The 27,782-nt window shown below is 35.9% G+C and overlaps 2 protein-coding genes across 9 annotated transcripts; both read right to left on the bottom strand.

Annotated features, from left to right (window-relative positions):
• Positions 1–562: 562 nt before the first annotated feature.
• Positions 563–13,625, bottom strand: LOC144452013 (sphingomyelin synthase-related protein 1-like). 8 transcript variants are annotated; one of them, XM_078142997.1, is made up of 5 exons: positions 13,558–13,625; positions 6,078–6,451; positions 5,458–5,575; positions 3,147–3,297; positions 563–2,975 (listed from the first exon to the last, which is right to left on the bottom strand). In XM_078142997.1, exons 2-5 carry the CDS (start codon positions 6,377–6,379, stop codon positions 2,653–2,655), a joined length of 894 nt encoding a protein of 297 aa, XP_077999123.1. In that variant the 5' UTR covers positions 6,380–6,451; positions 13,558–13,625; the 3' UTR covers positions 563–2,652. The 8 variants fall into 8 exon arrangements, with proteins under 8 accessions (XP_077999123.1, XP_077999130.1, XP_077999126.1 ...); XM_078143004.1 differs by having other exon boundaries at positions 6,078–6,447; positions 13,558–13,623; XM_078143000.1 differs by lacking the exon at positions 13,558–13,625 and adding an exon at positions 13,292–13,404.
• A 4,666-nt stretch (positions 13,626–18,291) lies between these two features.
• LOC144452291 (non-selective voltage-gated ion channel VDAC2-like) lies at positions 18,292–27,723 on the bottom strand. The gene is made up of 9 exons (XM_078143360.1): positions 27,651–27,723; positions 26,279–26,367; positions 23,443–23,492; positions 22,208–22,292; positions 21,666–21,786; positions 20,863–20,973; positions 20,222–20,338; positions 19,522–19,730; positions 18,292–19,229 (listed from the first exon to the last, which is right to left on the bottom strand). Exons 2-9 carry the CDS (start codon positions 26,346–26,348, stop codon positions 19,138–19,140), a joined length of 855 nt encoding a protein of 284 aa, XP_077999486.1. The 5' UTR covers positions 26,349–26,367; positions 27,651–27,723; the 3' UTR covers positions 18,292–19,137.
• Between the last annotated feature and the right edge of the window lie 59 nt (positions 27,724–27,782).

Here is a 27,782-nt window from a genome sequence, read left to right as displayed (position 1 = left end):
ACACGCAGTCATGAACGAACGCATGAAACGTTCGTCAAATCGCCACAGTTAAATATAATATTGTTGATATATTTCAGTTTTACTCACTTACTATACGACTATGGAAATCAAGCTATGGGCAAACTCTGTAAAGATAGAGACCAACTAAGCCTTAGTATACTGTAGCATGTGGTAGCCGGAGTGGTAGATGGCTGATAGTAATACCTTGGTAAACCATAGACAGTGGAGGCGAAAACTGGTAGTAAATGTATAGTCACTCTAACTGTAATCAATATAGCTTAAATAAAGCAAATGAGTTTGGATGTGGCATCACTTGGAGAGAAAAAAATTTGATATCGTAGACACCAACCCACTGTGAGTGTAATTACTTCAATGTCTATTCATAGATTTAGATTGTGTCTATTTTGTGTGCCTATCGTTTGATTTCCATCGTAGTATGATCACATCTGAAAAAATACGAACTCATTCATCATGACGTCATATTGCTCATTCTCGTTGAACTAGTCCCATAAATCGAAAAAAGGGTCATTAACGACACAACACCATTACTTGAACATCATCAATATATAAATATGTTTATTTGATTATTTTATTTGTTTCCAACGGTGATTCATAGCAGCTTGGCTGGAAGTGAAACGTTCAAACAACTCTACATGAATTCTAACTAATATCTCGAACGACTAAAATAGAAAACTGTAATCCTGTAAAACTACTCTCGGTTCTTGTTCTCGTTTCTTGTTCTCATTTCGAAAGACAACTGGTGTTTAACCCTTCCTTGTCTATCATGGTGAGACAGATACAAGAAAATTTATATACAGTCAAGATGAAGTGTCACGTGACATACATTGTCATTTTTTAAAACGAAAGTTGTATCTCGACTATCTTTTTTTAATTAATAAAACTTTAACTATTAGAACCGAAGATAAACAGCATATAACAGCTTGTATCGAGTCCATGGGAAAGAAAGAAAAATACATTTAAGAGTTTCGGGTTCATAAAGGTTATATGCAATATTTTAGTTTTCATTTCAAGGTAATAATGTTCAATATGGTATGAAACTTTGGTATATACATAGTGTTTTCATTAAGAGTGGTAATCTCGTGTAGTTTTTGACGACAGAATGTTTCAGGTCAAAAGTCCGAGAAAATCTCTTGGTGCTACTCTGATGTGCGTGAAATATTAGCGGTGATTGTATTGGTAGTTGAAGGTACACGTCATATGTTGACTGTGATTGTATTGGTAGTTGAAGGTACACGTCATATGTTGACTGTGATTGTATTGGTAGTTGAAGGTACACGTCATATGTTGACTGTGATTGTATTGGTAGTTGGAGGTACACGTCATATGTTGACTGTGATTGTATTGGTAGTTGGAGGTACACGTCATATGTTGACTGTTTTTGCATTGTAGTTGAAGTACGTCTTATGTCAATCTGATTATAATCCGATGTAGATGTCGGCTAATCATTCATTCAGTGCTATTTTACCTTCGTTACTTTGCCTGAATTGACCGTATGATACATGTTTACGTTTTTATCCTGATCGTAAACATGTACCACGAAGGTCAATTCAGGCAAAGTAACGAAGGTAAAATAGCAATGAATGATTAGCCGACATCTACATCGGATTTTCATCAGATTGGTCTTATGTTAACAGTGACAGCATTGGTAGTTCGAGTACGCTGATTGTATTAGTAGTGGAAGGTACACGTCATATGTTAACTGTGATCGTATTGGGTGTTGAAGGTACACGTCATATGTTAACTGTGATCGTATTGGATGTTGAAGGTACACGTCATATGTTAACTGTGATCGTAGTGGGTGTTGAAGGTACACGTCATATGTTATTGCATTGGGTGTTGAAGGTATGGTACAGTCAATGTTAACTGATCGTATTAGTACTACAATTGAAAAGTATATAGGTTGCACTGGGGTGGTATATATTCTATTGTGTTAAATTCGCCAATAAAAGGGTGGGTAGTAAGCTTACAATATAGGACCTAAAGAAAACAAATACACTGCTAAAGTTTTAGTGAAACGAAATGATAGAAACACTATCACACTGTACCCTGTACAATACATTTCTTTTCGTCAAAACGAAACACGAAAATTTACGACGGCCATGTAGGAAATGATGTGAGTAGTGACAAAGGATGGATCTGATGACGACGTAGAGTTAAATCTTTTAAACTGTATATCCCTGGCTTAGTCCTTTGAGATGACATAACTCAACAATACATATTGTCTAATTAAAGTAGAACTATTCCATTGAGAAGACATAACTCAACAATACATATTGTCTAATTAAAGTAGAAGGTTGAAACATAAAACTGTTAATTCAGCTACTGACGCAATGATGATGTCAATTCATGAAAGTTTCCTGAAGACTTTCTCTTTCGGACGAATGTAGAGTTCTTTTCTAAATTACAATGCTGTTTGAGGTCCCCTACTATCAGTCCCTTTGGCAATGACTGTAGCGTCAACCAAAACTCCATCAAAATCGATTGGCAGACAGTGAAATCGAACCCGTCTAAAAATATCTCACTTTCCTCAAAAAACAATTCAAATTATATGAGTACATCTGAAGTCAACGCTGGGAATGACAATTCAGACATTTTCAACTTTAACCTTTGACCTCTTACCTATAGCCATAACTAAAGTCGTTCCCTACATCGTTTAAGCCTAGAGTTTATAAACTCAAAATCATATATATTATGAATAATACAACTATCGGGATCGCTTCGATCTCCTTCAAGAAAAGACATTAATGGAAAAAGTAAACGATGAAATTTATACTTTGGTCTCAGAGATGGATTTTCGACCAAAACTTCGTGCAATGTCAAGAAAACGGGTGCGAGAATAAGGGAAACAACGACGTCGACGGAATAGTGGTTGAATGAGACCAGTAAACTGAGTATGCCGACCACACAGGTAATCCACATGATTGGGTGAAGTATGCAAGCAATATTAGGGCAGTCTGGAAAGAGAGAGAGAGAGAGAAATACATTGGGCATTATTAAACTTGTGAAGTCCTTGGAGGCACGAAGGCAGACTGAATAAATAACGTTGTTATCTCCCCTCCATTTCCCAGACTACTACCCTCCTCTATCCCGTTAAAAAGAACGATAGAAAGTGTTCGTTAACTTACATCTTGTTGCATAGTAGGTGAGATATATATATGAGAGAGTATGGCCGCTATACAAGTAATCACCACATATCACTCCAGAACCCGTTGTGGCACCAAGTGTCAAGAATTCTTCTAAAGCCTGTTTTGTTCTCATTTCCAAAGTTCCATCAGTCTACAAATACCAAACACAGCAAGAGTAAAGGTCAGATACAACCAATGTCATGGGCAACCACAACCAAGGTCATGGTCATATACATCAAAGGTCAATGTCATGACAAGTTAGGAAGTGTCTTCTTTGGCACAAGGAATGAAGGCCCAATCTTGTTCTCCTAAATATTACTAATATTTCAACTGTAGTCGCGATTGGCCATATCACGAGCAGGAACGTCGAAGCGTTAAAAACTTCCAGAAAAACAACAACCATATCTTGTCTATTCTTCGTCAAGACTAGCCAGCGTACTGACTGAAAGCACAGCCACTTGTAAGCTAATTTTCTATTCAAGGATTGTCATCATACAAAAATAATGACGCTTTTGTGAGAATTCACCGGTGACGGTATTTTTTTCAGAATATTCGTAATTACCTAATGACGTCATTATTTTGTACCTTGGTCACCATTGAATAGAATATTGACTGTGATAGTTCGCCATCACCATGGCCCCTGACTAATCTGTGACTCCGTTACACTAATTCATCCTTCCTGTGTAACAGAGTTTAATACCGATTCAGTAGTCGACTGTTTACCTCAAGACACAACCCCTCTATCATAGAGGGACTGTGCTCAAGATAAATCGTATTCATCACAAAATCTAAATCGCATTAATTACCTGCTGTTGCATAAGTCTACATTATGTATTTTGAACAAGATATACAATAGGACGACAATTTTTTTTAGAAAATCAGTTGGGAAACCCTTGAAGATGTAAAAGTTTTAAAAATGACGTGGTGCTATTATGTTACATCGGTAGATGTTGTAGTACCTCCTAGCCCTCAAACCAACCGGGCTAGGAGTACCTCTGGAAATATGCGACCCGTTCACTCCGACACTTTTCGTTCCACGGAGATGGAACGAAGACGTGCCGAAGAGAACGGAGCGTATATTTCCAGAGGTAGGATAGGAGGTAGGACGAGAGATACCAATGTAACACAACAAAACAGTAAACATGCTAAACATGACAACAACATTGATCGGCATGCTGATCACATGATTACTGTCTATGTCTCTTCTGTTCTTTCCCAAAAAATGGAAAATTGTCAACGATAGCATGAGTAAGTGAAGTTGACGGCTTGTATAGATTCAATTTAGTATTACATGGTTTTTTTTTTCAATTTACAATTACAAATTTATTAGAAAGATGTTAACAAAATGTCATTGTCAAATATTGTTAATTCATTCTCCAGAGATTTAATATTTTCCTCTACCGGGACATAGCCAGTAGGTTGTAACCATGGTTACGTATAAAATGCTAATAACACAATAAACAGTTATATTATCATCTTCAGTATTTTGAAGTCGGGAAATACCCCTTCCTCATTAGGCATCTTGATGAACTTTTCCACTGACACAATTCAGTAAAAATCCATAAACACACTTAAATCAGCTGTTGAAGACTGGACTTTATATTTATAATCTGTCTGACCTCTATACAATGTACGAACACTAGTATGGAATACTTGAAGAAGGAAGGGTATTATTAGTTAATATTTTATTTTTAATCATATTGTCAATTTAGAGATGTTACTAGTCTTTGTGTCTTTATCTTAGTTTGTTGGTGTACAATACAGTACAGTACACTGTATATATAATCTCTTTCTATCAATCTATCAATCAATCAATAAAGTTCAAAATCCAATACGATGTAATGTTCTATGTCGCTGAACAGAAACAATAGTAGATTGCAAATAGATACGTCATGATGTCATTCTTGAAGTTATCGACAGTGAGTGATGAACCAAGTTCAAGCGAGAGAGAGAGAGAGAGAGAGAGAGAGAGAGAGAGAGAGAGAGAGAGAGAGAGAGAGAGAGAGAGAGAGAGAGAGAGAGAGAGAGAGAGAGTTTCATTCTTCTTTCGCCAAGTAGAGTGCTCAATCACCTTGGAGAGCATATCATACTGACATACATAAAATGAAAGAAGACGAGTATGATATTGCATTATGGATTTACGCTACGGACCGTTTCACCAGAAGGATCTCCAGGCGTAATATTGCAGTTCTTGACTTTATGTACAGTGCAACATAAAGTCTACCTCTTCAATTACACCTGATATTATATATATATATAATGTATGACTAAAGGATTCTGGGACGTGTAATAGTAGAAATGCAATTCTTACCTTGGGAGCACAGGGGATATGGTGATGAGCTAACGGCAGTGACGTAACAACCAAGGTGAAATTTCTCCATATATACAACACAATAATTGAAGAGAAATATCGCTGTAATATAACGTGCCTAGTGCGAAGGTATGAAGAGAAATGTAGTTAGAGAGACATATAATATTTGTAAGCAAATGTTGATGTAGATACATAGATGAATATAAAAGTGCTAAATTCTGGGACAAGTCACAGTTTAATACCAAACTATAACATTAACAGGGAATCAACATTAAAGTTTGCAAAACAAGAAATACATTGTGTGTGTGTGTGTGTGTGTGTGTGTGTGTGTGTGTATGTATGTGTGTGTGTGTGTATGTATGTGTGTGTGTGTATGTATGTATGTATGTATGTATGTATGTATGTATGTATGTATGTGTGTGTGTATGTATGTATGTATGTATGTATGTATGTATGTATGTATGTATGTATGTATGTATGTGTGTGTCTGTGTGTGTATGTATGTATGTAGGTAGGTAGGTAGGTAGGTAGGTACAACAGGAAAACAGCAAAGCAACCTCGTGTATGCTCCAATGTGAATTTTAATGTTAACAGTATTTTTACAGTCGTTGAATACTTACCTATACGTGTGAAAGGCGAGTGTAACACCCAATGTGGATCCTAAAATAAACAATGTCCCTGCCATAACAAAATGGGCATTGTTATTTGGGTTGATATTTTCCAAAAATAGATCAGGTAAGGGGGGATGAGTATTCTCGTCAGGTCTTCGATCGTTCACTATAACAGCAACCCATGACGTCAAGGCCATCGTCATAGCAAATGACAAAAAGCTTATGAGTGTTTTCTTTCCCTCTCCCGTCCTGTCTCTTGATTTAGACTTTATCATGCCGTGTGTCGCCTGGCCGTTCATCAGAGGTAACATTGTGGCATCGTTTTAGTTACGTCACCGCAATGAAAACAACTAGGCACATTCAGGTATGATGGCCGGAGCTGTCTGCCAATAAAACAAAGGAGATGTTGTGTTAACTATGGCACTCTATGAAACTCACAAACACAACTGATGATAAGCACATGATAGGAAGTGAAACTGACGAAAAGCGTCATTTTAATAAGTTGTTCAACTACAACTCAAGCAAGCAAGCAAGCAAACAAACAAACAAACAAACAAACAAACAAACAAACAAAAACAATGAGAGAATGAACTTGAATTCTGATTTGTCGATTTTTGTACTCGGTCGCCTTCGTTTCCCTACTTTTCCTTTTAGTGTCACTCCTACACAAGCATCCAGAGATGTCACGTGATACCACCTAGGTAGGAAAGTTCCACCTGTTAAGGCTGTTTCCATTCTCGCTTATTACACAGTATAACGGTCTACAGTTTCAATTATTTTGAATTATGCCTTTTTACCAGACTTAAGTTCTGTTGTGCCACGTTCTTTACTGTTGTCAGTACATATCGTCGTAAACCACAACCTCTTTTGTTATGGCACCGTCCAAAACGCGCCGCAAAATATTTCGCAGGGTCGCCGAAGAAATAACAAGTCTGGTTTGGGAGAATGTCAGTACATTGCTGTGTGTGATACAACGACCAGACCAAACTTTGTACATACAGTCCAAGGTTTGATAATTCCGGCATGTGGTCCGAGGTCCGACACGTGAAGTTGATACGGGATTTCATGTCGTTGTGACTTATGTAACTATATAACATTGTAACATTATAACTATAACTATAACTATATAACTATACCTATAACTACATACATACATACATACATACATACATACATACATACATACATACATACATACATACATACAGACAGACAGACAGACAGACAGACACACATACATACATACATACATACATACATACATACATACATACATACATACATAAATACATACATACATACATACATACATACACACACACACACATACATACATACATACATACATACATACATACATACATACATACATACACACACACATACACACACATACACACACACATACATACATACATACATACATACATACACACATACACACACACATACATACATACATACATACATACATACATACATACACACATACATACATACATACATACAACATATGTACATATATATATATATATATATATATATATATATATATATATATATATACTGCTCTACATACATATGTATTGAGCACTGTTTACTCCAGTATAGACATATTACATATGTTGAGTTTATATATATATATATTTATATATATATATATATATATATATATATATATATATATATATATATATATATTACGCTCTGCCACTGCGGTATAGAGCACTGTCTTATAGCAGATTGATACTCACCGAGTTATATATATATATATATATATATATATATATATATATATATATATATATATATATATATATATATATATATATATATATATATATATATATATATATATATATATATATATATATATATATATATATATATATATATATATATATAATCAGATATAATCAGATAGTGATAATGTATATATTTTATGATGTGATAATGATAGTAACGGTGACCGGTAGTGTGTTCGCCACTAATGACATAGAATAATCTCCTACATTGTCATTTGACGCACCACACTGTGTGATGACTCACAGTGATCAGGAAACATGTTTTGTAAAATTTGACCTAGTAAAAAGCATTGGTTACAGTTCACAAGAGCCAGCCGAGTCGTTCGATGTCTACGTCATGATGAGACATTACCAGGGTTATTCAAGGTCAATGACACGTGTATGGGAAGAATGAATGTACACATCCTTAATACCACTCCTTGTCTTGACTAAATATGACTAACCTTACATTTGAAGAGTATTCACCCTTTAGACAATCGTCCTATGACAAATCAACCATGCAATACTAGTTTGGCTATATACATAGAATAGAGAACATAATGCGGGTATATATATGTTGAACATCTGACAGTAGCTGTACTGTATTTGCATACCTTAGCTAAAAATACGTGTAAATATTTCACCAGTACCGACAGTTTCTAAAAATGCACCTCAAAGTGCATGATAAGTAGAATTACTGGTGATATATATCTCTTTATATGTACAATAAGTCAGTATGTGACTTTTAACATACTGTTTGTTCTTATCATAGGGGTATCACAATGCGATTAATCAGGCAAAAATTAAGAAATTGCTTGTTTCCGAAAACGTGACTTTAAAAAAAATAGGGTATTTTATTTCATGAGGTTTTTTTTGTTGTTCTTGAGAAATTGCTTCTACCCAAAGACAACATAAAATATCTCTGTGATAGTATGTTGAAATGTAAAGGTAGTAAATGACGACAATTGTATTTGAAGTAAACAATATGCAGACTGTACATGTATAAATTCAACCTGACTCTGACTTTGATTAAATTTACCATGCTGTAAGTAAGAAGAGTGTTGTTCAGTTTGACTCTACCGAACAACACATGTTTTCCCCGGGTACTCTGGATTCACCTGCACTAACACTGAACCCTCCTCCTGTTATTGGGCAATGCTTGTTAGATGGTATATACATAATAAATAAAAATATGTATAGGTTCGGCAATATAAACTAAGGTCAGTCGGTCCAGTTATCGGAAACACGTAATTTTTTTTATTTGGCCTCAGTAGTTTGTTGCAGATATAGATATGCTTGCCTTGATCTCGGACTTTGTACAGGAGTTGTTTGTCTTAGCCTCAATATAGTCAATGTCATTCTTATCTAATGAGATATATAATTAGTGGGCAAGTTTGAACTGTTGTTAGATATAATGTGTCACGTGAAGGACAATAGGATAGCGATAATTGTATTGTCTAGGCCTTCGTTTGAAGTACTTTGTTATTTTAGCAAAATAATAAGCTGATTTTTTTTAAAATCTTGAGCATTTAATTTTTATGACAAAAGACTTCGTTCAAAGGTACGTTCTAATTTATTTTGACTAAACAACAGTCGTAACTACGCATGCGTATTATAACATGAACAATGGACTAATTGTATATGATATATAAATTAGTGGGTCTAGTGCTGATCAAAGGTGTCTTAGATTTTACTGATGAGTATCAATATTATCTTGAAAGTCTCCACAAACTAACAACTGTTACCATGGTAACATAATCACACAGGTTAATTTTAACAGTGTCTGATTTTAATACAATGACATACATTAGACATTGTACTGTTCAAGGTCATACTCACATTGTAGCTGAATGAATAAATTATTTTATAACGATATTTGACCACTCTGTCGTTTAAATTCCCTGCTAGGAATGGCAGTGTATACATACACAACCACCACTATACATGTGTAACAGTGTATACATACACAACCACCACTATACATGTGTAACAGTGTATACATACACAACCACCACTATACATGTGTAACAGTGTATACATACACAACCACCACTATACATGTGTAACAGTGTATACATACACAACCACCACTATACATGTGTAACAGTGTACACATACACAACCACCACTATACATGTGTAACAGTGTATACATACACAACCACCACTATACATGTGTAACAGTGTATACATACACAACCACCACTATACATGTGTAACAGTGTATACATACACAACCACCACTATACATGTGTAACAGTGTACACATACACAACCACCACTATACATGTGTAACAGTGTTGTTTTACTATGTTAAACCATAACTGATACATGTTGCAAAACTATAAATTCAATTCATGTGTCAGCTATGTCTAAATATGTACATGGGAAACATACCTCACGGCATGTGTCGTTGCGATGCCCTTTTATTTTGATATACAACGCACAATAATAGTTTACGATGTAAAAATTAATAACACGATGTCTCACTCAATGTACAGATTCAACCGTCTCAATGCCATTAGATAACTTTGTGTTCGTCGTCGTCGTCGTCGTCGTCGTCGTCGTCGTATCAATGTACTAATTGGTGTATCAATAGTTGAAGGGATATTGTGATATTAAAGTGTTCTTTATCTCTTATAATTTGATATCAGTAAACACTTTAGACAAATTAAGTATTGCCCTGTAATAAACACAAACACTGCAGTCATAAATACGTCATTGACACAGCCAATGTTATCATCATACATGATACATATCCCCAAGTCACGCTAAATTACTCGTTCAATCACTCACGATCTTTCAGTCAGTCATCCAATCGGTCGGTAATCCACCAATCGATCAATTTAGGTAGGCCAATTATACAAAAAGGGGGGGGGTATAAGGCTCGTATTGTATTGATTTATCGCAATGGGGTGAGCATTCGAAAATCTGATGTACGCTTAGCTACAATGTAAATTGTCATACGTCAATAACTTTATGAATAAACAAATAACTTCAAACTTATGAGTTCACGGGTCCTTTAACGTCAGTAATACATGGTTCGATATATTACTAGTATCACCAAAGGAAATATGGTAAAAATCCACCGAAAACTGCACCCTTCCTTTTAAAGATATTTATGCTGCAACTATACCCTGTGGTGGTTTAGTTTTTGTTAATTTGTTAGTTGTTTTCGAAGCAATTCGTCGCAAGCAACTACGACCGAGTGCGTACACGAAACAATATTACTTTTATTAGTTGCTTGGCGAGTCGCAAGTCAAATTGCAATGTTGTACATGCTCAGACAGAAATGTTATCAGTCATTTATAAAGATCAAGCCTTCTAACGGCAGGAACTCTAGACGACAACTTTTGAAATTAATAGTATACCAATAAAAAGATTGAAGCCTTGCTTGTATTGATTTTTCCGACGTTACTCTGTGTATTTAAGTTGGGAATAAAATGATATTCTACGGAGACCAGGCATTCATAAAACTTTTATGCTAGTGATAAAAGTGGAGGTCATACTGATAAATCGAAATTGTACCGAATAAGACGTCTTGCCGAAATAGAATGTAGATAATAAAAATATGGCGGCAATATTGGGGTTATGTCAAAGGTTACTGTCTGCTACGCGACGAGGTGGTTACATCTGGCAATTCATCAAGTAACACGAGAAGCGACGTGCGATCGACGAGTTGCAAAAAATCCGACATGTCAGATTCCGTGCGACGCACCCAGCGACGTCGCAAGGCCGTCGGTGTAGTGGTACACGCACGAAGCATGCAATGCATTACATGTATCTAGTGCGTTGCTCATCGAGTTGCCACGTGTAACGAAGCAACTTCCTTGTCGGGGACGGTGTGGTTGGCTGATTAATACATTCGTACAAAGAGCTAACCACACGTGCAAAGTATTGATACCCCCCCCCCTATTTTTCAGGGTCACACTTTCAGGAGTGCTAAGTATGGCAGGGTTTCTTCCTGGGACCAGGGTGACTGGCTTCCCCATATTAAAGTGCTACTACTTACCTGCTATAAAACATCCGGTCTAAGCTTAGCTGACTCAATAACACATAGTTTCAGGGTTAGACAGAACGATACTCAATTTGTATTATATCTCGGGTAAATAACGTTATTTTTGCCTGAAAATTATAACAATTGATCAATTTTCAACTAGGAAACACAATTTTGATATGAAGCAGATAAGTGAACGAGAAAGCACTCACGTTTTAGCGGGATTGCCTGGTGTGACCTCCAGTTCAAGCAAGTGTCGAATGAAGGCCAGGCTTAGTGCATTTTCAACTTTGCCCGTTGCTATGACATTTATCAATTATGATATCAGCTGACTATGACAAATTCTAAAAGATATATTTATGGTCTGCTTGGACTTCCAGTAAATTGTGACTCCTATAAATTTCATTCAAATTATGATGTGAGACTTACATTTACGGGGACGACAGTTTCAGTTCTGGACAGTCGATTTTCACAACGAACAAAAACAGAAAGTTTTCGGCTTATGTGCACAAGAGGTTAGCGGTTGTAAATACGCATGTGTACAAACTGACATTGACGGGACATAACATTAAACGAGCAAGGACTCTGCGTCACTGTGTCATGTCATGTCACCGCGGGGTGTGCACCAGCCGTCTGCTGGCGTGTATAACCGCTAACGGCTAGTAACGTACGATAAATGTACTCCACCATGTGCAACACAAATTATACATACAATGGCGTCTGCTCTGTTGTGAAACTTTAAGTCTCAAATTACGTCATGTCAAAATATTTATATGGGGGGGGGGGGTGTCTAAAACGTAGATGTAAGTACTGCCAATAAAAATATCTAAAGCCTAAAGGGGAGGAAATGTGTTGCAAGCACAGTTCACGGGTTATCAAACATACACGCACGTATATTTACGTATATCAATCAATCCATCCATCCATATACATTTCATATTTGGTTGTACATGGTCGTAAAATGACCTGATCATCTCGACTTCTGCTGTATGTTGTACTTGCTGATCATAACAACGTACATCATGCGAACTAAACGAATACTAAACGACGAAACGACTACAACAGACTATGAAACGGATCTATTTCAATTACGAAATGTTAAACGCGCTGAACACATGATACATGTGCCCTGTCAATCAATGAATGACATGGGTGCCTGCGTTGTAACTTGAATTTTATGCTCATAGAATATATGAAAGAATGGCTATAGGCGTAAGATAAATTCGCCGATGATAATACTATTCTTACATGGTATCGATTAAAATATAATTGCGACCTTAGAAGTAGTAGGTATAGACAGTAATGTGACACATCTATCCGGAATTAGACAAAAGAATAAACATTCAAGGACACATTAACGTACACACCATCACAGTCCGTCAGACGAAAGCCACAGGATGGGTAAGGGTTAGAAACGAATCAATGTGTCAAAATTTTACTGACTTCTCATGATTGTTTGTCTCTCTTCACTGAGTTCCTCTACGTTGTACATCTACAAATAAGTGTGGCATTGCCAAGTCATTGCCTGCTGTACGTCTCACTGACTGAAAAATCCAATATGGAGGAAAGAGAAAAGGGAGTTCTGCGCATTCAGACGACATGATCTTATATAAGGGAGGCTGCTCTGCTAGCCTATAGGGGCATGTCGTCTTAGCTAATATACTCCATGTCATTAAATGCTGTGAAAGAACAGATTAATTAAGTCTTACCGTCCTGTTCCAGTGAAACACAAGAGGAAATCTTACGCGCTAGATGTTGAATTTCACTTTCATCGAATTATCCTATAGATGTCATTACCCTAGTTACATATTCATGTTGAGGTTGTCGTCAGTGGAGAAGAGAAAATTGCGCGAACAAGTGTTTCACTTTTTGTCTGGCTGCGATTTTAGATACTTTACTTTATAGAAGCTTGTAAAAGAAATACATTAAAACCCGCATCGACCATTGTTAGTTTGCGGACTTTTATTGCGTAGGTCGTAGTGATCAACAATTGTGTGGCGTAGTGTAATGGTTATTGAATAAATGAAACAAAGGATTTATAGCCTGATTGGAAGGAGCTTAGACGTTTTAAAGGTACAACGAATTTCTTTAGGCAAAATGGTGTATCCCACCAATGTTGTACAAATACAATTGCAGTTCGTTGTAAGCATATGATTTGCCAAACCTTACTTAGAAGTCATACGCACAATTCAATCTGTACCTGGGGCTTGAGGCTCAATAACATTTATTCAATGGCAAATCATGCAGTATATGCTAATTAGCTGTTACACCAGCGTGTTGACCTACAGGTACACAAAAAGGCTACCGTAATAACATAGACTGTCATACTTGTCGAATGTATTGCCAATATGAACAGTGTCAAATTAAAATCCCAACAATATTTAATAATGCTGACTTTTTGGGCCCAACCCACTTTCATTCTTCTTTCGCCAAGTAGAGTGCTCGATCGCCTTGGAGAGCTATCACACACACACACACACACACACACACACACACACACACACACACACACACACACACACACACACACACACACACACACATATATATATATATATTCATTCATTCAACTGTTGTCTGAAGATCGCTCGAAGCGTGAAACTCTGAGTAACGACTTATTAGATCCTTATTCTTTTGAATTAAGCCTATAATGCTCTGCTACTAATATTGCATCGAGCATTGTTCTGTCCAGCGAGAGACTTATACTTATTATATATATAATATGCTTGTTTTGTGATGAATTGGTATTAAACTTTACATAACTATTTATATTGCATGAATGGGTCTCTTAATTAAGTAGATTTTAAAGTAAATAATGTTAAAAAATAACTCTATTACCAGGATGCTATTGTGACTTTCTGTCAAAAGTAAAAGTTAAATACTTGATTCCTAATTGATCAGGATTCTTACGAGTGCTTTGCCTACCTTACTTCAATTTGTCAGTCTTGTAGTGAAAGGTAAACTGCATACGAGACGGTGTTGGTGATGTAACTGGAACATAAACTTATTTATGAAAGCCCTGAGTTCGGCCTCACGTCCTCAACAAATTTAAGCCAGCCAGGAGTCAACTGCCCTAAATTTTACAAATCACTGTACTGAAAAATTTGGAATGTCTATTGTCTAAACATGACTATATGTAAATTACAAAAATTACAAAAGGACGCCATGGGGACAATTGTCTTTCAAACATGCTATCTTTTAAAATTCTAAACATGTAGATTCGTGACATTTTTCCGTCTTATCTAAAAATGAAACAAAAGGACGCCATGGGGACAATTGTCTTTCAAACATGCTATCTTTTAAAATTCTAAACGTGTAGATTCGTGACATTTTTCCGTCTTGTCTAAAAATAAAACAAAAGGACGCCATTGGGACAATTGTTTTTCAGGCACGCTATCTTTTAAAATACTATAAACTTGTAGATTCATGCCAGTACCATCATAATTTTGATATTTATAGCTCTAGATCTGTAATTGAGCTGTACACGCTTCTGTGAAATTAGGACTAGCATTCTACACGCCCTACTATTAAGCACGTCTTCATGAATTAAGCAAATAATTTATGTATCGTCAACATGTACAATATTACAAACTTGCATTAAGTGTATAATAATTGATATAGTACGCCTACATATGTGCGCATGTGTTGTAAAAAAAATGAATTATGAAGTTATTTTAAGGAATATCATGTCACAAGATTCGCAATGACGTACATGCTCGACTATAGTCTGTGTTTTACTTACATGAAAAAATTGTAATATTAGGTTCGTAATTTATAATTTAAGACTTAATTTGTTTCCTGTAAATTCAGTGATCTGGGTAACCCTCTCTTCCCCCTGCCACCCATCCTCAACCCTCTCTTTCCCCTGCCACCCATACTCAACCATCTCTTCCCCCTGCCACCCATCCTCAACCCTCTCTTCCCCCTGCCACCCATACTCAATGATGGTGTGTACGTCACTATGTGGTCCATGGATCTTGCATAAAAATCACAAATAAAAAGAATTCATCCCCAACGACTCTTTGGGTTGTACTCTATCCCTCAGGTCACTGAAAGCATTTAGTAAAGTTTACATCCAATATACCTTTTGTATGGAAAACTTAAGAATGTTGTATTTCCCTGATATATATCCTGATATATATATATATATTCATTTTTGTCTTCATTCAACTGTTGTCTGAAGATCGCTCGAAGCGTGAAACTCTGAGTAACGACTTATTAGATCCTTATTCTTTTGAATTAAGTCTATAACGGCGCTCTGCTACTAATAATATTGCATCGAGCATCGTTCTCTCCAGCGAGAGACTTATACTTATTATACACACACACACACACACACACACACACACACACACACACATATATATATATATATATATATATATATATATATATATATATATATATATATATATATATATATATATATATATATATATATATATAATATATATAAACTATTGCGCTCTGCCACTGCGGTATAGAGCACTGTCTTAGCAGATTGATACTCACCGAGTTATATATATATAAATATATAGGATTCTTACGAGTGCTTTGCCTACCTTACGTCGATTTGTCAGTCTTGTAGTGAAAGGTAAACTGCATACAAGACGGTGTAGGTGATGTAACTGGAACATAAACTTATTTATGAAAGCCCTGAGTTCGGCCTCACGTCCTCAACAAATTTAAGCCAGCCAGGAGTCAACTGCCCAAAATTTTACAAATCACTGTACTGAAAAATTTGGAATGTCTATTGTCTAAACATGACTATATGTAAATTACAAAAATTACAAAAGGACGCCATGGGGACAATTGTCTTTCAAACATGCTATCTTTTAAAATTCTAAACGTGTAGATTCGTGACATTCTTCCGTCTTACCTATAAATGAAACAAAAGGACGCCATGGGGACAATTGTTTTTCAGGCACGCTATCTTTTAAAATACTATAAACTTGTAGATTCATGCCAGTACCATCATAATTTTGATATTTATAGCTCTAGATCTGTAATTGAGCTGTACACGCTTCTGTGAAATTAGGACTAGCATTCTACACGCCCTACTATTAAGCACGTCTTCATGAATTAAGCAAATAATTTATGTATCGTCACTGTACATATTACAAACTTGCATTAAGTGTATAATAATTGATATAGTAGTAGTACGCCTACATATGTGCGCATGTGTTGTAAAAAGAATTGAATAATGAAGTTATTTTAAGGAATATCATGTCATAAGATTCGCAATGAGGTACATGCTCGACTATGGTCTGTGTTTTACTTACAAGTGTAAGGAGAGCTTGGTGCAATAGTTTCACCTTTTTCTTTTTTTCGGACTGTTTTAAAAAGGACCGGTGTTTATGTATATTAATGTATAATTGTGCGTAAAGCCCTTTGTGTGGGTTTTTCACGAGAGTGCAAAGAGGGCGCTATTGTCAACTAGGCGGGTAGAACTACCACAGTGACGACTGCATACATAATGGCTCAGGGACAATATTTTATTTCCCATTTTTGCTTTGAAGTCTATTGTGTTTTTCAAAACTGTTTTGTGCTTTGGCTCACGTGACCTCCTTTATGCTCCCAGGGAGCTGATAAAGTCAGTCTAACGACATCAATGTCAGGGGTAATCCGTATATGCTACGATCAAACACGAGATTCAGTAGTTATTCTGGAATAAGGAGTTTATAACAAGGCCGCCTCTCTCATGACATAGATTAACTAATCTCATCCAAATGTTATAATACGTGTTCTCGTAAATTGTACCATTTATCCGCTCTTTTTGTGACCAACAAACAAAATTAAGGTATTTGCCCAGTACTATCACTGGCTAGGCTATGTCGTGTCACTCGACACTCTGCCCTCAACGGTCTTAATCGATGTGTGCGGGCGCCCCTCCATGATACTTAAAAGACACTGTCAATAATTTGACGGGGTCTTGACTAGCACCGAATATTCAGTTTATATGGATCATTTCATCATTTCGTTTTTGACTTAAGTTACAAGGTGTTTTTCTGACATTTTGGCAGAATGCATGAACCCTTGTATTGGGTAGATATGTTAGGGAATGAATCAGAATGCAAAATATAGTGCTTGGACCACAGGATCTGACAGTCTGATGTTGAAAACCCTGGTTTGGCGCGGCAGTAATAAGTACCATACATTTGAGACAAGTGTGTGCTGTACTGCCAGTATGGGGTGGGTTATCTTCTTAGCTACCTGGAGTTCAATTGCATGGAAATAGAGACTACTGTGGGGTGATAATTGCAGAAGAGTAAAGTGCCTATATATGGGGTTACAAACTTGGTAGCTTATGTGTGTTGTCAAAATAGTGGGGTGGGGTGGGGTGGGGTACATAAAATTATTTTTACATTGAGTAAAATTGCATACAAAAGACATATACATTGGGGTAAAACTATATCAGAAATAAAGAGACCATGCTATTGGGGTTAAACATCAGTCCTTTTTAATAATTTGTCCATTGTTGTAAACAGTAAACATTTCTATGGTATGATAGGTACAGAAACAGTAATTAGGCTTCACCACAGTGCACTACACATAAATACATGAATTTATTCACAAAGCCATCAAATGTTCCTCTGAGCTGAGAATTGGCACTAACAGGAATAGTGTGCCTCCAACCAATAACTGTTTAATTCTTTTTTTTTTGTAAAAACACAATGTTTGATGTTACAAACTGAGGTGGGTAGGGTAAGGGATGAAACTATTTCAGACACTGATAGAGACAGTTTGGTTTGCTGTCGTTTTCTTCAGTTGGGTTTGTGCTCATGTCATGTTGTCATCGTTTCTGTAGATCTTAGGATAACTCTGTACTGACTGACTAATGTGATGTTTTCCCACTGGAAGTTACAAAAGTTATAAATTTCCTACCAGGTGAACAGGACCAGCAAAGAATTCAAAACATTGAAACGACGTTTTATGTAAAAAGTTGAAAAGCATATATATATATTCCATGCTAAAGCTACGGTTTGCATGTGCATATGTTGATTTATAACTTACAAACTTCAAATCATAGAACAGTATATCAGAAGTTGATTGGAGGGTGTGCAGCTTTATTGCAATGGATAGCATGCAGCAATTTTGCTGGCCCTTTTTCTGGTTTGTTCACACATGACACACACAAAATCAAGTTGGCCAAGATTAGTGTTAATTATACAGCACAGTATTTTTTTTTTTAAATCATTACATATCGGAACACAGCAACACAGGAGTCAGTCTATGAATACTATCCTTTACAACCTGCGTTGAATTGCAATAGCTAGCTAGCTACAGTTTTAAGCTTCGAGGTCCAAGCCTAGACCAAGTTTATGTCCACCAGCATTGATGTTCTTGCCATCGACAAGGGCCGACAGGGTGAGCTTCATTCCTGGAAGAAAACAAATATTGAAATGAGTCTTTCTAAGTGGTGAAATTTACTTTTTGTGCTGTCCATATTGATGGTTTAGTTACTCAGATTTATAGTAGTAAGTCAACTCTGTAATTTTTTTTAATTTTACAGTTTCGATAAGTCCAATGTATTTTCAGTTAATACACGGTAGATATTTTAGAGGTGAACCATTCATGGTATTGATTCCTACAATCAGTCAGTACCAAGATGAACACAGATTTAGGCTATTCAAGGAACCATACACCAAATAGACAACAAAACCAACACTTACCATCCCTTAGTTTGTGTGTGACACCAAGACCAATCTGACTAGAATTATTGACTTTGGCCTTGACGGATGTATCATCGTCAATGACGTACTTTGCTGCCAACCCAAAGCGAGTGTTGTTGCTCCCTGCTGTCCATGCCAATGTGACACCAGTTTCAAGGTTGTCATTGACTTTCTGATAAATTGAGCCACCAAAGTCAGACCCATCATTGCTAAAAAGAACAAGTATTAAATCAGGTTTGGTCACAAAAATATCTGGACTTATCTTACGTTGTCTTAGTAAATGAAATGTCCAGCAAACTCTGACAAAGATATCTGTCTGTTTTACTGAGTATCAGTATTGCGTATCTCATCCAATTTTAGGATCAACTAAAGTATATTCTATAACTAATTTGCAGTATATTTCTCACCTACAAACTGCTAGTAAACTTGCTATATGATAAACTCTACTAGTCAGATAGAGGGAATTCTAAACAGCTTTTTTCCTCATCATTTCATTAACATTATTGCCAAGGCCTTTCACGAAGAGTATAACATTTTTTTCCCAAAGATTTCCAATCTGCATGTGAACATAGATATCTATATTGCAAACGTTTGTACTTTCCAGTGGCCATAGTACTGAATAAAGAATTGATTGATTGATTGATAGATATCTATATAACAGTCTTGTATTTTATTCTGTATCCTTGGGTAAAATACTTACACATTGGTGTGGAGCTGGAAGTCACCAGTTTTGTATCCTAGTGCGAAATTGCTTCTTGAGAGTGTTGATTTAGCAGTATCGAAAGACATCTGGTATCCTGCAAGCCATCCTTCATAACTATCAAGTGAAAGAGATTAAGTTAAACTTAGTAAAATGATACAAGTCTTGGATTTGGATATTTGGGAAACAGATCACTTTGTGTAAGCGTCACTTGGAACACTGACTAGACAAAAATATGTGTGTGTGTGTGTGTGTTCAGATATACACATATATTTGTATGTTGTCTCACACAGACACTTTGACATTTAGTCCTCATTGGTCAGCGGTAATGACACAGTTTCTCATAGTATAATCTTCTCATAGTATATCTTGCAATGACCAGACAACCCAGTAAACCAGTCAAGAACAAGAAAGTAGTGCGACCTATGTCGCACTAAAGGTTATGTATCACTACGCCTGACTACAGATTGGACTATTATTGGTTTGTTTCACACCCTTCTCTCAAGGCTGTAATTCTTCTTGACCAATTGTTACTATCAACATGCAATGTTCAGTTACTTTGGTGACAACACTCACATGGTTGATACAATCAATTGATAAATACTGGTGCATTTTATTAACACAGCATAACACATACTCACCCTAAGACTGCAGCACCATGAATAGTTGGACCAGCAAAATCAAAATCTACATCGGTATTTAAATTTACAAAGTCTCTCTTGTATGCAGACTTAATTTTGCCACTCTTTTTCCTGTATACAAAAAGAATGAAAGTAATGTATTCACTTTTCTGTCTCTACACATGAACTGTAAGATTTCCATAGCATACAATTTAGCATAGCACAAGAGCAAATACATCAAGAGAAATGGCGTCCTCTGGAGACAGCACAGTATAGATACATAAGGCAAGGATTACTTTTTCATGAGAACTACACTTGATTTCTCTAATGCTGACGTACTGTATATTTTGAAAGTCTAATGGTGACAAACATCTTCTATGAAAAATTCATATTTAATCTTTTTGACGTCAATACAATACCAGACAAGGAATTTGGAAATGCCAGTGAATTGGAAAGACAAGTAGCTTTAGATTAACAGATACTTTATATAAGATTGGTTTAGACTTTGCATTGTAAAAACATTCTCGCAAACCAGAGCATATTATTCCGTTGACAGTGTGTCTTAGATGGTGCTGTAACAGAGGCTGTGGTTATAACGATGTGCAAAATTCAACCAGTGATGTTTCATGTTGCAAATAATCCAACAGAGGGATAAATTGGAAACTGTTGGTTGGTTGCTGTTGGGAATATCATAACAAAACTATCTTTCTACCAAAGTACCATAGTCTGATACTAAACAATGTTATATAGAACTTATGAAATGTGGAAGTTATGATTTAAATATTGGGACATTGCGGTTAAACATGAATTGTTATGTATCTTACCCAGTTTGAGGTGAGAATGAGGTATCAAATGTCAGCTTAAGACCATTGACTAGCTGGTCCTCTATGGTCACCTCTGTACCAAGTGTGTTGTCTGTGTTCCAGTTCTCTTTGAATGTAAGACCTGTACAGTGGACAAACAAAAACCACTATGTTGTCAGCGGTTGGTAGTGGTTGAAGTAGTCACGGTAGCAGTAATATTAGGATTGCTATAGTGTTGATGTAGTGTATAGTGACAAGTGTTGCTGTTAGTCGCAGTAGTAGCAGTATACATTTGCAAGTGTTGCGGTTAGTCATATTATTAGTAAAGTAGTTGAAAATATTCGTCGTCGGGGTATTAGTAGTAGTTGTACAGGTGCAAGTGTTGATGTTAGCTGTAATAGCAGCAGTGTAGTTTGCAATGCTGTCGATAGTACTTGTAGCAGTTGCAGTATACTGTTGTTGATAGTAATACCAGTTGCAGTGTACTGCTGCAATAGTCTCGTTAGTACTTGTATTAGTTGCAGTATAGTGTTGTTGGTAGCATTTCAATAGTTTTTACTAACCATAGTCTTTCCAGCAGTATTTGGTCTCCAAACCTCCATCTACTTTTGATGTGTCATTATTAGATGAACCGCTAGTTGTGAATTCCTGTTATGACAACAACACAATATATATACATCAATATAAACACTTGATGTTTTACTAAGACAGGGACAATAGTCAATGATATCAATTTGGCAAATCCTTAGTAACACTGGTAAATACAAATTAATTGTGCCATGACAGTGTACCCACTCCTCTAAATAGGCATGTAATAGCACTATTTTGAAATGTTTTGCCGCGATCTAGTGAAATTACTTATAAGTTCCTGTCTTTAAAAATAGTACCTTATAATATGTAGAGATATACTTGTTGCATTCAGAGTTTAAAAACAAACAAATCTTGAGCAATATTGCAATGACTGTCAGATGGTCAACTTAGTCTTCTAAAAGTACTTTCGCTAAATCATGTGCTGTGGAACATGCTATCACAAACGTGATTGGTTACAACAACAAAATGAAAGTGGCTGCGATCTACCTGGAGTGAACGCACTGTCAGCAGCAAAACATTCTGAAATAGTGCTATTGATATACAGCAATATCTTGTGACCCACTAACATCAAGTGATCTCTTCAAGTCAATTGCAAGTAGTAGTCAAAGTATGCTTCAATAAGTACAATACAGTGAGTACCTTTTAAACATACAGCAAAAATGACACCCAAATATGTATAAACTCAGTTTGTGCTCCTTTGACAAAATGCTTATGACCTTTGATTGTTAATGAAGTCACATGGTAGAGGTTAAAGGTCATGCCCTTTTACTGACATGACTACAACTTCTACTGTATGAGAGACAAGGGTGTAACAGCACCTAGTAGTAAATTTATTACTCCTGAGAAATGATTTGTTGTCACCTTTAATACCAGATATATTTCATTACACTTCATTTACATATAAGTCTACAAATCAACTTTTTATATAATTCTTCATGATAATCTAACAAAAAAAACATCAATGAAATACTGAATACACCATTTTATAAATTCCTAAATCAACTATGGTGTAGTAACAATCACTGGTAGGAGAGCATGACTTGATATTTGTAGGAATGTGACCTATTTACACTGACAAAAGACTCTGATGTTCATAAGTATAAAACATTTCACTATAGTACACAGGTCATTGTTGAGTCATGTTAACAAAAGAAGTTTTTGTGTTCATTGTGAAAACATTCCAATTGTGATGGTACTTTTAACTCACCACTCCACTGCTTGTCTTGGTCTTGCATTCAAGCTTTACAAAGCCATAACCTGGAAAAGATCCAACAAGTACTCACACTATTACTCCCTGATAAAAATTGACTTTACTGCCTACAGCTAATGACTGGCAGTAATAAAGTAACATAATATCTAATTCAAGTTTGTGTAATTTATAATTTAACTAATATTATCATCCATGCTTCTCATTAATCAATCCTGCTTGTTATGGACAAGTTTCATTAGGTCAAAGTTCATAGCATGTAAATGATAAGAACTACCTCATTCAAATGAAAGTGAAAGAACTCTTTCTACAACTCTGTGATGTCGTCATAAAGATTTGTAGTCTATGAGTATACTTCCTAACCTGTACACTATGAACACAACTATACTGGCACATTTCATTATACTCTGCTGGAGTAGTTTTGTTCTGTTATACTCTATTAATTTTTTTATCTTAAAACTGCATGGCTGCAAAAGACAGCAAAGTCATTGATTCATTACTGTCACAGTAAAGGGCATATTTCGTTTCCTTTGCTACTGCATGTCAAAATATTTTCATCACTGTGACGTTACAACTAACTAAATCCATGTACCAGTCTAGTATTACAAAATGCCATGATTGACCTTTACAGTGTTTCAATGTCATCCATATAAATGCCATTAAGAGAATCAATCTTAAATGCCATGATTGACCTTTACAGTGTTTCAATGTCATCCATATAAATGCCATTAAGAGAATCAATCTTTGTCTTGTGCTACTTCAGTAGCAGCTTAACACACCCACCCTTCTGAATGCTAACAACTCTAGCAGAGTACAGCTTCTGAACTGTACTTCCACAAACACCTAATGATAACTTTAAATTATATGGCCTACTATAAAATCAGTGGTGAGACCAAGTCAAACCTTCCCATCACTGGTATGCAAGCATAATACTATGTACAGAGTATACTTAACTTTTACAACATGTCCAGACACATTCCATGTTTTAGCACAAACGATTATCTGCATACATCTGAATATTTATTTCTCATTTTAGTTCCTGTTATTCAATTCCTGACAACAATTTTAACAAAATTATCTCTCATATTTTTCTGCCAACGTTATATTTGAAATCCATCATATCTATGGATCTCTCTCAATCTTGCTATTTTGAAACATTTGATAATATTTCTAACATTACAAGTAATTCTCATTCAAACAATTGACATTGTGTTTAATACAATGGTAAGTGAGTTTAATAAAACAATAGGCCTTACACTATATATATTCAACATATAATTCCTTTTCGAATGAAATCAGTTTCTTAAATGAAAATGATAATTTGTGTAATTTTCAAAATTATCAATAAAATTTTATTGTGATTGGTATTAGGATTAGCTTGTATAATTTGGAAATGGTCATTTTTATTATAAATTTTGAAGATGATTAATAAAATCCCACCTATTTGATATTAGTATATTGATTTCATGTAGACGCCCACTTAGTGAAACTGACACCAATCATGATATGCACAATGCATATGTATGTGGATGGATAGATAAATGTCTAAATCTAATTTTAGACTTTCCTCCAGCTGGTTACATCCATTTACACAGGAATATTGATGTCTGCTTCCACATTTCTATAAATACCTACCATACCATTAATTATTACTATACAGTCTAGTGTCTAGCATCTTATCCTACACATAGAACAAAAGGTCTTGGCTGATAAAAGTCCTCATAATGGTTTCACTTCCATTGGTATTTAAATATTTACCCTTTCAAGGCCCCCTAATATTGAAGTCATGTGATGTGCAGCATGCTTCCTTTTCAGCCGACTGGATCAATAGCACTGTCCTGTTATTCTGTCTTTCTTGGTAGGAGAGTTCACCAAATATAAAGTAGTACACAGTGCTTGTTTAAATGATAACCTTTATACACTATGCTACACAAGTGTGTTATCTATTTTTAAACATAACCTCTAGCCAACACAGTTACTTTACCGAGTAATCTACATTTAATATCCACAGTTCATCCCAAACCATTAACAATATTCCTGGTTTTAATCAAATCACAATTCCTCTGATAATTCATAATTTTTCTCTATGTATAATTTGGTGGCCAATATTCACATTTCACCAATATGGTCTTCACAAATCTTAACATGTGCATGATCAAGAGATAAGGGCTCAATCATTTTTCCCTTCAGAGAACCTCTACCATGACAAGGAATTTTGCAGTGACTGATGATATACCATTTATGTTCTTATCAAAATATAGTTGTTCATTCAAACATTGAGATGTTAGGTCTACAATATATTATATTACTAGTACTGTACAAGTTATCCTGCTATTGTGAAATACTTATTACTTATACAGTTACAAATGTTAAGATGGCCTCACCAGTCTTACATAAATTTATCCCCTCCTCCCCTTTGATTGCTTTATTTGAAAATAGTTTTACAAAGAAACAATACGGTACATTTCCTCTGTGATGGATATCTTTGGGATTGTTATTCTGTTGGTTTTTTCCTAACTACAAATGTATATTTTTGTTTATCTAAATTTGGTACTTGCATTGTTCCTAGGCACTTGCATTTTCTGAGGTGTGAATTTGAGCTTGGAAGAAAACAAACCCATTTTGAGTAATTCTAGCCTTACCTTGGCTCACTATTTGTTTCTAACACTGTCTGTTAGGAAAGCCTTATTCTCACTCACACCATGTTTCAGGCTGTACAAAGACAGTGGGTGTACACCATGTTTCAGTCATTACAAATTACTATTATACTATATAGTATATCTGAAATGTACAACCACCATCTCTGCACAGCCCCAAAGTGCAAACAAAAACTTACCAAAGCCTTTACTGAAAAGATCCCTGGCTGCTTTGCCAAGATCTGCATAACATGGTGGTACATTCGACATCTTGACAAATTGTCAGCTCCTACAGGCAAGGAAAATTAAACAGAATATAAAATTTACAAGCTTTAATTTTAAGACTTTCAAAACTGTTTCCCTGTCAATCAGCTATTTCAAATTCACACACACACACACACACACTGGTATGATAATTAACTTTTTTTTCTATGGTAGTCCGAGTGGGGCCCTAAGGATGGTGACCAATAGTCCTGGGTTCCTCTATTGGAAATATATCTGTATGTAAATCTTCCATCACAGAATCAGTGGTAGCCTAAGTGGGCTACCAGCTGAAAATTATGGTAGCCCCATGACAAGAAGTGGTAGTCTGTGGACATGGGACTACTGTTACAGTAATTCAAGCCCTGTATTACTTAATGAAAAGACTTTGTTAAAGCTAGAATAAACACAATTTTAAAGGCTCCATGAATACTTTTATTCTTTTAAGACTTGAAAGTGAGTAACATCCAAAACATTTTTTAATTTACTATAATAATAGCTCAGTAAAAATATAAGGAAATGCATCAAAAAATAACCCACTTTATAGTGTAGTGCAGTAGTATTTAATACTATTGACAATAATGGGTGCGAAAGGGGGTACACAACTCGGAAAGAACTCGTTCAGATTTACTTAAATATTGATAGTTATACGAGCATAAATTACAAATGCTTGACAAAGGTGAAATTTCAAATGTCTGATGCCACGATTTGGATGCGTTACGTCATCGCGTGCACACACCCCAAATGTGTGTATGTTGACCATGCAACCAGAAACATCACATCGAATGCAGCAATATTCGACTTTAACAGTAGCAATTTCATTTCAAACGTGTTTGACCCGTTATCAACCTTTGTTATTTCATTGAGCAATGTGAAAAGTAGGCCACACATGGGTTAAACCACTCAGAATAGTTGGCAGAGAAATGGTGGTTGCGCACGTTTTGGGGGATTTATCTCTAAAAAGATTTGTGCCGGATGACAGAATAGATTACGTGCGTTGGACAGTTCACTAAAATTGCGATGCAGCAACATTTCAACACACGTTAGCGTTATACACAATACGTTTCTAGACGGCGAAGAATGGGTACGCCGATCATGATCATCAGAGGCCGGCCAACATCACCGGTTAATCATATTGCACGTACACGCTACTGCCGGCACATACGCACTTAGATTTACGTCTTTGTGTTTTATTTTAGGCGCAGATGAGATATTGAGGTTTGTGAGAACAATTAACACATTTTGCCGCCAATTTGCAATCTATTATTTGAAACAATAGAGAAAAGATGCTGTGAAATTTAAATGTCTTACCCTTCACACGTGAAATCGCCTGACTGCAGGAACCAAAATGGTGGACAAGTCAATGGCTTCTGACAAATAAACGGGTTTCCGTAGATGTCAATCAAGGGTATCAAGGTCAAAATAATAACGAAAGTAAATGTT

The sequence above is a fragment of the Glandiceps talaboti genome, chromosome 22 (assembly GCF_964340395.1).
Source record: "Glandiceps talaboti chromosome 22, keGlaTala1.1, whole genome shotgun sequence".
In the NCBI taxonomy this organism is placed as follows: Eukaryota; Metazoa; Hemichordata; class Enteropneusta; family Spengelidae; genus Glandiceps; species Glandiceps talaboti.
This window is presented reverse-complemented; position numbering and strand designations above follow the sequence as displayed.

Excerpts from the sequence above, each read along its gene's own strand:
- LOC144452013 (XM_078142997.1), bottom strand. The coding sequence starts at position 6,379 with ATGTTACCTCTGATGAACGGCCAGGCGACACACGGCATGATAAAGTCT. Across the intron at positions 5,576-6,077 it reads CTCGCCTTTCACACGTATAG|GCACGTTATATTACAGCGAT; the intron begins GTAAGTATTCAA and ends CCTTCGCACTAG. Across the intron at positions 2,976-3,146 it reads CACCTACTATGCAACAAGAT|ACTGCCCTAATATTGCTTGC; the intron begins GTAAGTTAACGA and ends CTCTCTTTCCAG.
- LOC144452291 (XM_078143360.1), bottom strand. The coding sequence starts at position 26,348 with ATGTCGAATGTACCACCATGTTATGCAGATCTTGGCAAAGCAGCCAGG. Across the intron at positions 20,339-20,862 it reads CATGGTGCTGCAGTCTTAGG|TTATGAAGGATGGCTTGCAG; the intron begins GTGAGTATGTGT and ends TTCACTTGATAG. Across the intron at positions 19,230-19,521 it reads CACACACAAACTAAGGGATG|GAATGAAGCTCACCCTGTCG; the intron begins GTAAGTGTTGGT and ends GTTTTCTTCCAG.